General features: G+C 47.0%; 1 protein-coding gene across 2 annotated transcripts; it reads right to left on the bottom strand.

Annotated features, from left to right (window-relative positions):
• Positions 1-1,648: 1,648 nt before the first annotated feature.
• On the bottom strand, positions 1,649-14,900 carry LOC110487964 (gap junction alpha-3 protein). Of its 2 annotated transcripts, none has more exons than XM_036943567.1 (3): positions 14,122-14,900; positions 3,426-4,631; positions 1,649-3,292 (listed from the first exon to the last, which is right to left on the bottom strand). In XM_036943567.1, exons 2-3 carry the CDS (start codon positions 3,552-3,554, stop codon positions 2,282-2,284), a joined length of 1,140 nt encoding a protein of 379 aa, XP_036799462.1. In that variant the 5' UTR covers positions 3,555-4,631; positions 14,122-14,900; the 3' UTR covers positions 1,649-2,281. The 2 variants fall into 2 exon arrangements, with proteins under 2 accessions (XP_036799462.1, XP_021415564.2); XM_021559889.2 differs by having other exon boundaries at positions 3,426-3,575.
• Between the last annotated feature and the right edge of the window lie 379 nt (positions 14,901-15,279).

Raw genomic sequence — 15,279 nt, 5'->3', positions numbered from 1 at the left:
TGACGGCCTAGGAACAGTGGGTTAACTGCCTGTTCAGGGGCAGAACGACAGATTTGTACCTTGTCAGCTCAGGGGTTTGAACTTGCAACCTTCCGGTTACTAGTCCAACGCTCTAACCACTAAGCTACCCTGCCGCTATAATTTGGATAAGAGTTGTGTAATGATTAAATAATACGTGTGGTGTTTTTATGCCTTTAAATTTGTTTTTTTGGCTAACAAAGTGACGTTAATTAGACGATGGCGGTTATTGAGATCTGTCATAGATGATACCTACATATTTAGTATCTTCTGCTCTTGTGATAGTATCTGGTAGGCTATGCTTTATTCACACAGCATTATGCTTGGCTTCTAAAGGTGTCTTGCGCATGCTTCCCATCCAAAACAGTTCGTAAAAGTGTTTTGCTTTTAGTACGAAATGTTGACTTTTTGGTTCACTTTGGTCTTCAGCAAGGGTTTTCAGTTGTTCGTGCACACCAACAATTTTCTTGAAGCAAGTCGAAGTTCGATAGTGGAAGTCTATGCCCCTATGTCTGTGGTTGGTCAACTGCAGGGGTGATGTAAGTTTCTTCTCGATTCAGCCCAAAACTGTGTGCATTCAACATGACGGACGACAACTCTGAGAATGGCTTGGACGAGGAGAATGGACGACAACTCTGAGAATGGCTTGGACGAGGAGAATGGACGACGAGGAGAATGGCTTGGACGAGGAGAATGGACGACGAGGAGAATGGCTTGGACGAGGAGAATGGACGACGAGGAGAATGGCTTGGACGAGGAGAATGGACGACGAGGAGAATGGCTTGGACGACGAGGAGAATGGCTTGGACGAGGAGAATGGACGACGAGGAGAATGGCTTGGACGAGGAGAATGGACGACGAGGAGAATGGCTTGGACGAGGAGAATGGCTTGGACGAGGAGAATGGCTTGGACTAGGAGAATGGCTTGGACGAGGAGAATGGCTTGGACGATGCCGTCTTCACCAGAGGATGATGTATGTTCTATTGTAGTCGAGGAAAAGACTAGCCATGTTTGCTAACAATAGCAAGCCAACCAACTAAAGATCTTTACAACTTTTGATCAAACATCATTTTGTCATTGAAATAAAATCATAGCTTCCCACATTGGTAACACCTACAGCACCTTGCAGAAGTATTCATCCCCCTTGGCGTTTTTCCTATTTTGTTGCTTTACAACCTGTAATTTAAACTGATTTTTATTTGGATTTCATGCAGTTGACATACGCCAAATTGGTGAAGTGAAATGAAAAAAATTACTTGTTTCAAAAAATTTGAAGAAAAAAATAAATGGAAAAGTGGTGTGTTGCATCTGTATTCATCCCCTTTGCTATGAAGCCCCTAAATAAGATCTGGTGCAACCAATTACCTTCAGAAGTCACATCATTAGTTAGGTTGCACACAGGTGGACTTTATTTAAGTGTCACATGATCTCAGTGTATATATATATATATATATATATTACACTATTTCAAAGTAGTGTACCCTATGGTTCCTAGTCCAAGGTAGTGTACCCTATGGTTCCTAGTCCAAAGTAGTGTACCCTAATAGGGTACCATTTGGGCCAGACTGTGAAAATACACCCAGGGTTATTATTCTTCAACGTAGAAACAAATTAAACATGACGTCTTCATTCAAAAATATTTTTTTACTTTGTCAAATGTTAAATAACATCCTTTCCCCCCAATATAGCATCATTACTACAACACACACACTCAATAACTAACTACATGTCGAATATATCCTCTTAGTCTGAAATGCACAAACATTTCCAATATAAAAGTTGTTGTATTTAATGTACGTGATCCTTCTTTCCCACGTAGAGACCAGAACCAGAAGGTTTTCTAAAAGAGATTTGAGACGTCGAGGTTCGTCATATAATATGAAACCCAGTGGTCCCTTCACAGATCGTGTTTCACAACCGTAGCGCTCAAAGTGTATTTGTGTGTCCTACAAGTCTCATTCCCTCCCAGTGAGTCAAAGCTCTGCCATCCACCAGGCCACCGAGGGGGAGGGAGGGGGGAGGGGTGGGGGGCAGGATGGCCTCAGGTCTGTTGGACACACCTGTGTCCCAAATGGCACCCTATTCCCTATATAGTGATCTACTTTGGACCGGAGCTCTGGACTGTCACAGGCCTCGGTCAAAAGTAGTGCACTATATAGGGAATAGGGTGCCATTTGGGGCAGAACTCTAAGAATGCCTTTCAAGCAACATAAGACCCTCGGAAGGAACCTAAGACATCGTCATAGCAACCTAACCCCCCTCTCAGATCTTCAGATCGTCTATTCTGGTCTTGTTGTTGCCGTGTTTAGCAGCGGTGCGTCCAGCCCGGGCTAGAGATGGGGAACCTGGCTCCGACCCCCCCCACGTTTCTCCTCCGCCCTTCTTCCCTTTCAAGTCCCCCTCCTCTTCCGGCTGCCTGCTGCCACTCCTCTCCACCGCCAGGTTGTCCTTGTTCTGCTTGTAGGCTGCCTTGTTGTGGTAGGGCTGGTAGGTGGAGTCAGTCTCCTCAGATAGCGGGGACATGTTATAGCTGGGGACAGGAGGGTATGCTGGCTGGACCTGCTGGTCTGGTTGGAGTTGAGGGTAGGCTGGCTGGCCTCCGTGGTAGTGGTCGTAGCTAGGAGCGTAGGGTACAGCCTCGTCTACCTCGCTGGGCTCCTTGGAGACAGAGTCTGAGCTCAGATCCTCCCGGTGGTACTTGATCCCCTGGCGACACTTAGTGGATCCCAGGTGGTACATCTCTATCAAGTTGAGGAACAGAGACAAACCTGCCACTACTAGCATGAAGATGATGAAGATGGTTTTCTCTGTGGGTCGGGAGATGTAGCAGTTGACTGTGTTGGGGCAGGGCGAGCGGTCACAGGTGTACATGGGCTGCAGCTGGAAGCCATAGAGCAGGTACTGCATGACGATGAAGCCCACCTCGAACAGCGTCTTGAAGATGACGTTGAACACGTAGGTCCTCAGTAGTTCCCCCTTCAGTCGAACCCTACCACTGTTGTCCCTCACCGGGGCTTTACAGGCTTTGGTCTCCAGCAAGGGTGGTTTGTCCCCGGCCCGATCTGCGTCCTTCTCTCTCTGCTTCTGTTTCTCCTCCATCCTCACCAGGTGTAATATATGACCCAGGTAAATGAGGGTGGGCGTGGAGACGAATATGATCTGTAGGACCCAGAAGCGGACGTGAGAGATGGGGAAGGTGATGTCATAACAGACGTTCTCACATCCAGGTTGCTTGGTGTCGCAGGTGAACCCTGACTGCTCGTCCCCCCACACCTACCGGGAACACAACGGAAATAACAAGTTGCATTTAAAAAAATGTAAAAAACTAAGTGTTTGTGTGTTGTTGTGCTCCAATGGCTGACGCTCTAAACCATATTTTTAAAGGTGTCAAATAATTCTTATTGACCTTCTCTGCTGCGGCGCTCAGGACCAGGATCCTAAAGATGAAGAGGACCGTGAGCCAGACCTTTCCCACTACGGTGCTATGTTCCTGGGCTTTCTCCAACAACTTCCCCAACAGGTTCCAGTCCCCCATGGTAGTAGCAGACTACTGTGGCTGTGGGGAGGGAGAGCGAGGGGAGAGAGGGACTAGTTAAAACAGACAGCAGGTTCCAGTCCCCCATGGTAGTAGCAGACTACTGTGGCTGTGGGGAGGGAGAGCGAGGGGAGAGAGGGACTAGTTAAAACAGACAGCAGGTTCCAGTCCCCCATGGTAGTAGCAGACTACTGTGGCTGTGGGGAGGGAGAGCGAGGGGAGAGAGGGACTAGTTAAAACAGACAGCAGGTTCCAGTCCCCCATGGTAGTAGCAGACTACTGTGGCTGTGGGGAGGGAGAGCGAGGGGAGAGAGGGACTAGTTAAAACAGACAGCAGGTTCCAGTCCCCCATGGTAGTAGCAGACTACTGTGGCTGTGGGGAGGGAGAGCGAGGGGAGAGAGGGACTAGTTAAAACAGACAGCAGGTTCCAGTCCCCCATGGTAGTAGCAGACTACTGTGGCTGTAGGGAGGGAGAGCGAGGGGAGAGAGGGACTAGTTAAAACAGACAGCAGGTTCCAGTCCCCCATGGTAGTAGCAGACTACTGTGGCTGTGGGGAGGGAGAGCGAGGGGAGAGAGGGACTAGTTAAAACAGACAGCAGGTTCCAGTCCCCCATGGTAGTAGCAGACTACTGTGGCTGTGGGGAGGGAGAGCGAGGGGAGAGAGGGACTAGTTAAAACAGACAGCAGGTTCCAGTCCCCCATGGTAGTAGCAGACTACTGTGGCTGTGGGGAGGGAGAGCGAGGGGAGAGAGGGACTAGTTAAAACAGACAGCAGGTTCCAGTCCCCCATGGTAGTAGCAGACTACTGTGGCTGTGGGGAGGGAGAGCGAGGGGAGAGAGGGACTAGTTAAAACAGACAGCAGGTTCCAGTCCCCCATGGTAGTAGCAGACTACTGTGGCTGTGGGGAGGGAGAGCGAGGGGAGAGAGGGACTAGTTAAAACAGACAGCAGGTTCCAGTCCCCCATGGTAGTAGCAGACTACTGTGGCTGTAGGGAGGGAGAGCGAGGGGAGAGAGGGACTAGTTAAAACAGACAGCAGGTTCCAGTCCCCCATGGTAGTAGCAGACTACTGTGGCTGTGGGGAGGGAGAGCGAGGGGAGAGAGGGTTCATGTCTCACATTGTAGCAAGATCAGGGGACAGAAATACTAGTTCATGTGTCTGGAGTAGAGAGAGAGACTAGTTAATGTGTCTGGAGGAGAGAGAGAGACACTAGTTAATGTGTCTGGAGTAGAGAGAGAGACTAGTTAATGTGTCTGGAGTAGAGAGAGAGACTAGTTAATGTGTCTGGAGTAGAGAGAGAGAGACTAGTTAATGTGTCTGGAGGGGAGAGAGAGAGACTAGTTAATGTGTCTGGAGGGGAGAGAGAGAGACTAGTTAATGTGTCTGGAGGAGAGAGAGAGACTAGTTAATGTGTCTGGAGTAGAGAGAGAGAGACTAGTTAATGTGTCTGGAGGGGAGAGACTATACTAGTTAATGTGTCTGGAGGAGAGATGAGTTAATGTGTCTGGAGGAGAGACTAGTTAATGTGTCTGAAGGGGAGAGACTAGTTAATGTCTGGAGGAGAGAGACTAGACTAGTTAATGTGCCTGGAGGGGAGAAACGAGACTAGTTAATGTGTCTGGATGAGAGAGAGAGACTAGACTAGTTAATGATTCTGGAGGAGAGAGACTAGACTAGTTAATGTGTCTGGAGGAGAGAGACTAGACTAGTTAATGATTCTGGAGGAGAGAGACTAGACTAGTTAATGTGTCTGGAGGAGAGAGACTAGACTAGTTAATGTGTCTGGAGGGGAGAGACTAGTTAATGTGTCTGGAGGAGAGATGAGTTAATGTGTCTGGAGGAGAGACTAGTTAATGTGTCTGAAGGGGAGAGACTAGTTAATGTCTGGAGGAGAGAGACTAGACTAGTTAATGTGCCTGGAGGGGAGAAACGAGACTAGTTAATGTGTCTGGATGAGAGAGAGAGACTAGACTAGTTAATGATTCTGGAGGAGAGAGACTAGACTAGTTAATGATTCTGGAGGAGAGAGACTAGACTAGTTAATGTGTCTGGAGGAGAGAGACTAGACTAGTTAATGATTCTGGAGGAGAGAGACTAGACTAGTTAATGTGTCTGGAGGAGAGAGACTAGACTAGTTAATGTGTCTGGAGGAGAGAGACTAGACTAGTTAATGTGTCTGGAGGGGAGAGAGAGACTAGACTAGTTAATGTGTCTGAAGGGGAGAGACTAGACTAGTTAATGTGTCTGGAGGAGAGAGAGAGAGAGACTAGACTAGTTAATGTGTCTGGAGGGGAGAAACTAGACTAGTTAATGTGTCTGGAGGAGAGAGAGAGACTAGACTAGTTAATGTGTCTGGATGGGAGAGAGAGAGAGACTAGACTAGTTAATGTGTCTGGAGGAGAGAGAGAGACTAGTTAATGTGTCTGGAGGAGAGAGAGAGACTAGACTAGTTAATGATTCTGGAGGAGAGAGACTAGACTAGTTAATGTGTCTGGAGGGGAGAGACTAGACTAGTTAATGTGTCTGGAGGGGAGAGAGAGACTAGACTAGTTAATGTGTCTGAAGGGGAGAGACTAGACTAGTTAATGTGTCTGGAGGGGAGAGAGAGAAAGACTAGACTAGTTAATGTGTCTGGAGGGGAGAGACTAGACTAGTTAATGTGTCTGGAGGGGAGAGAGAGACTAGACTAGTTAATGTGTCTGGAGGGGAGAAACTAGACTAGTTAATGTGTCTGGAGGAGAGAGAGAGAGAGACTAGACTAGTTAATGTGTCTGGAGGGGAGAGAGAGACTAGACTAGTTAATGTGTCTGGAGGGGAGAGAGAGAGAGACTAGACTAGTTAATGTGTCTGGAGGGGAGAGACTAGACTAGTTAATGTGTCTGGAGGAGAGAGAGAGACTAGTTAATGTGTCTGGAGGAGAGAGAGAGAGAGACTAGACTAGTTAATGTGTCTGGAGGGGAGAGACTAGACTAGTTAATGTGTCTGGAGGAGAGAGAGAGACTAGTTAATGTGTCTGGAGGAGAGAGAGACTAGACTAGTTAATGTGTCTGGAGGAGAGAGAGACTAGACTAGTTAATGTGTCTGGAGGAGAGAGAGAGACTAGTTAATGTGTCTGGAGGAGAGAGAGACTAGACTAGTTAATGTGTCTGGAGGAGAGAGAGACTAGACTAGTTAATGTGTCTGGAGGAGAGAGAGACTAGACTAGTTAATGTGTCTGGAGGAGAGAGAGAGACTAGTTAATGTGTCTGGAGGAGAGAGAGAGACTAGTTAATGTGTCTGGAGGAGAGAGAGAGACTAGTTAATGTGTGAAAATAAAACATTCAAGGAGAGCCTCACACTCTAGGAGCTCAGATGCAATGATTCATCAGGGTATAATGACAAACACTGCAGGGTCACTAGTTTATATCGAGTCAAAGGACACACACAGGTGTCTGTAATCATGGTGTGGCCTGATATCATTGGTTCATTCTCAGATATTAAAATAACATACCAAAAACATGAATGGATAGCGTCACCCGCTTCCCTTGAAAAACAGTTTGCCCTACAGCCAGTTCTGTTGAATCAAAAGAATGTGCAAAAAAACATCAGATTTTGACAGAATTATGGCTGAGACGCAAGGAGAGGGGGGTACAAAAACGGTCAGATTAATCCTGCTATTCTGAAAATTCAAAACAAAATATGACCTTTTTTCAAGGTCAGTCTCACAAATAGAAGAGCTCTAACTGCTTTTCAAAGAGCTCTGAACAAACGAAGGGAATCACAAACATTGGCACATTCTATGGTCTGATCTCGGGAATGTGTTTTCAGACCTTCCCTTGGTCGTATTCTCGCGGGGTAGAAATCCCAGAGATCAATTGGTAAACTCTGGTTTACCATCCCAAAATATCCCTGCACAACGTCTATTTGCGCCTCTACTGGATGGAAACTACCACTGTAAAGGCTGTGCTCAATGCAATGGCACTTATAAATAGATCCTTCAAACACCCCCAAACAGGGAAACAGACCCCGATTAAAGGTGTTATTACGTGATCCACTAAAACTCGACGTACCCAGTTGCGGCCCACTTTTTGGAATTGAACCACTCGATTTCGTCCCTACGTTACATCAGCATCGAACACATCACCCTCCCTAGGAGAGGGGAGGACCTCGACAATCTTTGGTAAAATGAGAGGCTGTCTGGATCTTTAATTAAAGACTCTTGCTCCCTTCCGTCTCAACGTAGACTTTGATCTGAAGCCATTCTTGTGATTCTTGTGATTTTGCTATAGTAAATGTTTGTAGGCTTATGTAGCTAAATTATATCTAAGATCGTACGCTATCCATTCATGTTTATGGTATGTTATTTTTATATCTGAGAATTAACCAATGATATCAGGCCACACACGGACATGATTACAGACACCTGTGTGTATCCTTTGACACGATATGAACTAGTGACCCTGCAGTGTTTGTTATTATACCCAGATGAAGACAGCTTGTCTGTCCAAACGTTGGGTTTTAAATCACCTGAGTGTTCGTCTCTCCTTTTAATTTTCCAAGTATTCTACTCTGCTAGCCAGCACCTCTCCTAAATAGGTATTCTACTCTGCTAGCCAGCACCTCTCCTAAACAGGTGTTCTACTCTGCTAGCCAGCACCTCTCCTAAACAGGTGTTCTACTCCGCTAGCCAGCACCTCTCCTAAACAGGTGTTCTACTCCGCTAGCCAGCACCTCTCCTAAATAGGTATTCTACTCCGCTAGCCAGCACCTCTCCTAAATAGGTATTCTACTCTGCTAGCCAGCACCTCTCCTAAATAGGTGTTCTACTCCGCTAGCCAGCACCTCTCCTAAATAGGTATTCTACTCTGCTAGCCAGCACCTCTCCTAAATAGGTGTTCTACTCCGCTAGCCAGCACCTCTCCTAAATAGGTGTTCTACTCCGCTAGCCAGCACCTCTCCTAAATAGGTGTTCTACTCTGCTAGCCAGCACCTCTCCTAAATAGGTGTTCTACTCTGCTAGCCAGCACCTCTCCTAAACAGGTGTTCTACTCCGCTAGCCAGCACCTCTCCTAAATAGGTATTCTACTCTGCTAGCCAGCACCTCTCCTAAATAGGTATTCTACTCTGCTAGCCAGCACCTCTCCTAAATAGGTGTTCTACTCCGCTAGCCAGCACCTCTCCTAAATAGGTATTCTACTCTGCTAGCCAGCACCTCTCCTAAATAGGTATTCTACTCCGCTAGCCAGCACCTCTCCTAAATAGGTATTCTACTCTGCTAGCCAGCACCTCTCCTAAACAGGTGTTCTACTCCGCTAGCCAGCACCTCTCCTAAATAGGTGTTCTACTCCGCTAGCCAGCACCTCTCCTAAATAGGTATTCTACTCTGCTAGCCAGCACCTCTCCTAAATAGGTATTCTACTCCGCTAGCCAGCACCTCTCCTAAATAGGTATTCTACTCTGCTAGCCAGCACCTCTCCTAAATAGGTGTTCTACTCCGCTAGCCAGCACCTCTCCTAAATAGGTGTTCTACTCCGCTATCCAGCACCTCTCCTAAATAGGTGTTCAACTCCGCTAGCCAGCACCTCTCCTAAATAGGTGTTCTACTCCGCTAGCCAGCACCTTTCCTAAACAGGTGTTCTACTCCGCTAGCCAGCACCTCTCCTAAACAGGTGTTCTACTCCGCTAGCCAGCACCTCTCCTAAACAGGTGTTCTACTCTGCTAGCCAGCACCTCTCCTAAACAGGTGTTCTACTCTGCTAGCCAGCATCTCTCCTAAACAGGTGTTCTACTCCGTTAGCCAGCACCTCTCCTAAACAGGTGTTCTACTCCGCTATCTAGCACCTCTCCTAAATAGGTGTTCTACTCCGCTAGCCAGCACCTCTCCTAAATAGGTGTTCTACTCCGCTAGCCAGCACCTCTCCTAAACAGGTGTTCTACTCCGCTAGCCAGCACCTCTCCTAAATAGGTGTTCCACTCCGCTAGCCAGCACCTCTCCTAAATAGGTGTTCCACTCCGCTAGCCAGCACCTCTCCTAAATAGGTGAGCGTTTCATTTGCCTCTAGATGAATGTGTTAAAATGACCCTCCTTTAGTCAAGTGATTCCTTTATTTCTGTCAGTTACCTGTTTCTGTCAGGTCTGTACCTGTCAGGTCTGTATATGTCAGGTCTGTATCTGTATCTCTCAGGTCTGTATCTGTCAGGTCTGTATCTGTCAGGTCTGTATCTGTATCTGTCAGGTCTGTATCTGTATCTGTCAGGTCTGTATCTGTCAGGTCTGTATCTGTATCTGTCAGGTCTGTATCTGTATCTGTCAGGTCTGTATCTGTCAGGTCTGTATCTGTATCTGTCAGGTCTGTATCTGTATCTCTCAGGTCTGTATCTGTCAGGTCTGTATCTGTCAGGTCTGTATCTGTATCTGTCAGGTCTGTATCTCTCAGGTCTGTATCTGTCAGGTTTGTATCTGTATCTGTCAGGTCTATATCTGTATCTCTCAGGTCTGTATCTGTATCTGTCAGGTCTGTGTCTGTCAGGTCTGTATCTGTATCTGTCAGGTCTGTATCTGTATCTGTCAGGTCTGTATCTGTATCTGTCAGGTCTGTATCTGTCAGTTCTGTATCTGTCAGGTCTGTATCTGTATCTCTCAGGTCTGTATATGTATCTGTCAGGTCTATATCTGTCAGGTCTGTATCTGTATCTGTCAGGTCTGTATCTGTATCTCTCAGGTCTGTATCTGTATCTGTCAGGTCTGTATCTGTATCTGTCAGGTCTGTATCTGTATCTGTCAGGTCTGTATCTGTATCTCTCAGGTCTGTATCTGTATCTGTCAGGTATGTATCTGTCAGGTCTGTATCTGTATCTGTCAGGTCTGTATCTGTATCTCTCAGGTCTGTATATGTATCTGTCAGGTCTGTATCTGTATCTGTCTGCTCTGTAGCTGTATCTGTCAGGTCTGTATCTGTATCTCTCAGGTCTGTATCTGTCAGGTCTGTATCTGTATCTCTCAGGTCTGTATCTGTCAGGTCTGTATCTGTCAGGTCTGTATCTGTCAGGTCTGTATATGTATCTGTCAGGTCTGTATCTGTATCTGTATCTGTCAGGTCTGTATCTGTATCTGTCAGGTCTGTATCTGTATCTGTCAGGTCTGTATCTATATCTGTCAGGTCTGTATCTGTATCTGTCAGGTCTGTATCTGTATCTGTCAGGTCTGTATCTGTATCTGTCAAGTCTGTATCTGTATCTGTTGGGTCTGTATCTGCCAGGTCTGTATCTGTATCTCTCAGGTCTGTATCTCTCAGGTCTGTATCTCTCAGGTCTGTATCTGTCAGGTCTGTATCTCTCAGGTCTGTATCTCTCAGGTCTGTATCTGTCAGGTCTGTATCTGAATCTCAGGTCTGTATCTGTCAGGTCTGTATCTGTCAGGTCTGTATCTGTATCTCTCAGGTCTGTATCTGTCAGGTCTGTATCTGTATCTGTCAGGTCTGTATCTCTCAGGTCTGTATCTGTCAGGTTTGTATCTGTATCTGTCAGGTCTGTATCTGTATCTCTCAGGTCTGTATCTGTCAGGTCTATATCTGTATCTCTCAGGTCTGTATCTGTCAGGTCTGTATCTGTCAAGTCTGTATCTGTCAGGTCTGTATCTGTCAGGTCTGTATCGGTATCTGTCAGGTCTGTATCTGTCAGGTCTGTATCTGTATCTGTCAGGTCTGTATCTGTATGTGTCAGGTCTGTATCTCTCAGGTCTGTATCTGTATCTGTCAGGTCTGTATCTGTATCTGACCGTTCTGTTTCTGTCAGGTCTGTATCTGTATCTGTCAGGTCTGTATCTGTCAGTTCTGTATCTGTCAGGTCTGTATCTGTCAGGTCTGTATATGTATCTGTCAGGTCTGTATCTGAATCTGTCAGGTCCATATCATATAAACTGTTACATAAATATAATCGCTGCCTTGTGTGAAAAGAGCGCAGGAGACAACTGTAATCAATGTGCTGAGTGTCCTGTCCCTGTCTTCCAATAGACTGACTCACAACAGGAGACAACTGTCCTCAACGTGCTGAGTGTCCTGTCCCTATCTTTCAATAGACTGACTCACAACAGGAGGGCCAAGATCAGAGGAGTGTGTGTGTGTGTGTGTGTGTGTGTGTGTGTGTGTGTGTGTGTGTGTGTGTGTGTGTGTGTGTGTGTGTGTGTGTGTGTGTGTGTGTGTGTGTGTGTGTGTGTGTGTGTGTGTGTGTGTGTGTGTGTGTGTGTGTGTGTGTGTGTGTGTGTGTGTGTGTGTGTGTGTGTGTGTGTGTGTGCGCGTGCGTGCGTGCGTGTTTCTTCACACCTCTGTCTACAGGGCAGGTAGTGACACAGACAGGTTTATATTACATTTAGGATGAGGGTATATTTGGACCGGGGGACAGCAGGTTGTAGCCAGGGATAGTATAGAGAGAGGCCTGTGTGTGTCTAGAGACTGTCATTACAGACTGTAGGAATTAGACAGTATTTAGTTATAACTAGAGACTTACGTCAGTCTGAATGTCATTACAGACTGTAGGAATTAGACAGTATTTAGTTATAACTAGAGACTAAAGCCAGTCTGACTGTCATTACAGACTGTAGGAATTAGACAGTATTTAGTTGTAATTAGAGGCTAAACTGTCATTACAGACTGTAGGAATTAGACAGTATTTAGTTATAACTAGAGACTAACGCCAGTCTGACTGTCATTACAGACTGTAGGAATTAGACAGTATTTAGTTACAATTAGAGGCTAAACTGTCATTACAGACTGTAGGAATTAGACAGTATTTAGTTATAACTAGAGACTAACGCCAGTCTGACTGTCATTACAGACTGTAGGAATTAGACAGTATTTAGTTATAACTAGAGACTAACGCCAGTCTGACTGTCATTACAGACTGTAGGATTTAGACAGTATTTAGTTATAACTAGAGACTAACGCCAGTCTGACTGTCATTACAGACTGTAGGAATTAGACAGTATTTAGTTATAAATAGAGACTAAAGCCAGTCTGACTGTCATTACAGACTGTAGGAATTAGACAGTATTTAGTTATAACTAGAGACTAAAGCCAGTCTGACTGTCATTACAGACAGCTAGTAGATATGATCCATGACTGAGTTTGGTCTGTAATCAACAGGTCTAACAGTGGAATCAGTTGTTGAGATTGGGCTGCTACTGTTTGGGAAAGAGCAACGGTTAATGACCATATCCTCCTCTGGAACACAATAACAACCAAACCAGATCTGCCTTTTCAGTACTGGGGTTCATTCAGAGATCTCAACCTCTTACGACACTGTATTCATTTACATCTGATTAGAAACTCATTTGTAGTAACAATTCCCCTCTCAAATAATGAGAATTATCTGAGAATAAAATGATTCAGAACATAATATGTTTCAGAATGATTCACAATATATTTCAACCTGATTTTCATACTTGGTATAAGGGAGGAAGGACTCTTACCATGATGTCTGTTGTGTTTCTGTGTTACTGGGCCAAGTCCCTACCTTACTGGGTTACTGGGCCAAGTCCCCACCTTACTGGGTTACTGGGTCAAGTCCCCACCTTACTGGGTTACTGGGTCAAGTCCCCACCTTACTGGGTTACTGGGTCAAGTCCCCACCTTACTGGGTTACTGGGACAAGTCCCCACCTTACTGGGTTACTGGGCCAAGTCCCCACCTTACTGGGTTACTGGGTTACTGGGCCAAGTCCCCACCTTATGTGTTACTGGGTCAAGTCCCTACCTTACTGTGTTACTGGGTCAAGTTCCCACCTTACTGTGTTACAGGGTCAAGTCCCCACCTTACTTGGTTACTGGGTCAAGTCCCCACCTTACTGGGCTACTAGGTCAAGTCCCCACCTTACTTGGTTACTGGGTCAAGTCCCCACCTTACTGTGTTACTGGGTCAAGTCCCCACCTTACTGGGCTACTAGGTCAAGTCCCCACCTTACTTGGTTACTGGGTCAAGTCCCCACCTTACTGTGTTACTGGGTCAAGTCCCCACCTTACTGGGTTACTGGGCCAAGTCCCCACCTTACCAGGTTACTGGGTTATTGGGCCAAGTCCCCACCTTACTGTGTTACTGGGTCAAGTCCCCACCTTACTGTGTTACTGGGTCAAGTCCCCACCTTACTGGGTTACTGGGACAAGTCCCCACCTTACTTGGTTATTGGGCCAAGTCCCCACCTTACTGTGTTACTGGGTCAAGTCCCCACCTTACTGTGTTACTGGGTCAAGTCCCCACCTTACTGTGTTACTGGGTCAAGTCCCCACCTTACTGTGTTACTGGGTCAAGTCAACACCTTACTGTGTTACTGGGTCAAGTCCCCACCTTACTGTGTTACTGGGCCAAGTCCCCACCTTACTGTGTTACTGGGTCAAGTCCCCACCTTACTGTGTTACTGGGTCAAGTCCCCACCTTACTGTGTTACTGGGTCAAGTCCCCACCTTACTGTGTTACTGGGTCAAGTCAACACCTTGACGTTGAAACTCCCATCTTTTCTCTCCATCCTAACAGTACCACACACAGAAATCCAGAGAGGAAGACTGAAACAAAAAGTAGAATATGGAAGTGCCTACCTTGTCAGTCTACTGTCCCCAGAAGAGTAGCTCCCTGTGGGACTGAGACCATGTGGCTCCCCTCGAAGCCTCCTTCCTTCTGTGTCTCTCCCTCCTCCCCTGTCCCTCTCTCTCTCCAACCCAGTGAGGCCTATGTGGCTGGTTTCTCCTCTCCGCTGTCTCTCTCCTGTCCAGGTCTCAGCAGATGGAATGCCCTTGAATGGACAGGAAACACCAGACCAGCCCACCGCTGGCCACAACAAGACCGTTCCACACCAACACACTCCTGTCTTCCCTCTTCAGTCAGTCAAGGCTTCTCCCAGTCTTCACTCCTAGAGTTCCTCTCTGACCCTCTCTCCCTGTCTTCCCTCCTAGAGTTCCTCTCCGATCCTCTCTTCACTCCTAGTGTTCCTCTCCGACCCTCTCTCCCTGACTTCCCGATAGGGTTCCTCTCCGACCCTCTCTTCCCTCCTAGAGTTCCTCTCTGACCTTCTCTCCCTGTCTTCCCTCCTAGAGTTCCTCTCCGACCCTCTCTCCCTGACTTCCCGATAGGGTTCCTCTCCGACCCTCTCTCCTTGTCTTCCCTCCTAGAGTACCTCTCTGATCCTCTCTCCCTGTCTTCCCTCCTAGAGTTCCTCTCCGATCCTCTCTCCCTGTCTTCCCTCCTAGAGTTCCTCCCTGTCTTCCCTCCTAGAGTTCCTCTCCGACACTCTCTCCCTTCCAACCAGCTGAACGGCACTGCTACTGATACTGCTGCTAGCCAAGACCAACTCTCCCTCCCTCTATCCCCTCCCTCTGTCCCCCAGGGTTACATTTGGCCCAGGGCTGAGGGCACTCTCTAACGTCAGCTATGGGAGCCCCTGGCCCAACTCCCCAGCCTGTTGAGGTGATTGACAGGGCAGCTGGCCAATAAGCTTGACTTTCTGGTCTGTCTGGCATCAAGTGCAGCTCAGTGCTAAATATAGGGGAAGGGTGTCTCTGTCACTGTGGTGTATGAGGGCAGGGGGCATGACTTCATGTGTGTGTGTCCCTAATGGCACCCTATTCCCTATATAGTGTACTACTTTAGACCAGAGCCCTATGTCACCCTATTCCCTATATAGTGCACTACTTTACACCAGAGCCCTATGGAACCCTATTCCCTATATAGTGCACTACTTTAGACCAGAACCCTATGGA

This window comes from Oncorhynchus mykiss, chromosome 14 (assembly GCF_013265735.2).
Source record: "Oncorhynchus mykiss isolate Arlee chromosome 14, USDA_OmykA_1.1, whole genome shotgun sequence".
NCBI classification, from domain to species: Eukaryota; Metazoa; Chordata; class Actinopteri; order Salmoniformes; family Salmonidae; genus Oncorhynchus; species Oncorhynchus mykiss.
Note: the sequence above shows the minus strand (reverse complement) of the source record. Positions and strands in the feature narration are given on the sequence as shown.

Excerpts from the sequence above, each read along its gene's own strand:
- LOC110487964 (XM_036943567.1), bottom strand. The coding sequence starts at position 3,554 with ATGGGGGACTGGAACCTGTTGGGGAAGTTGTTGGAGAAAGCCCAGGAA. Across the intron at positions 3,293-3,425 it reads TGAGCGCCGCAGCAGAGAAG|GTGTGGGGGGACGAGCAGTC; the intron begins GTCAATAAGAAT and ends TGTTCCCGGTAG.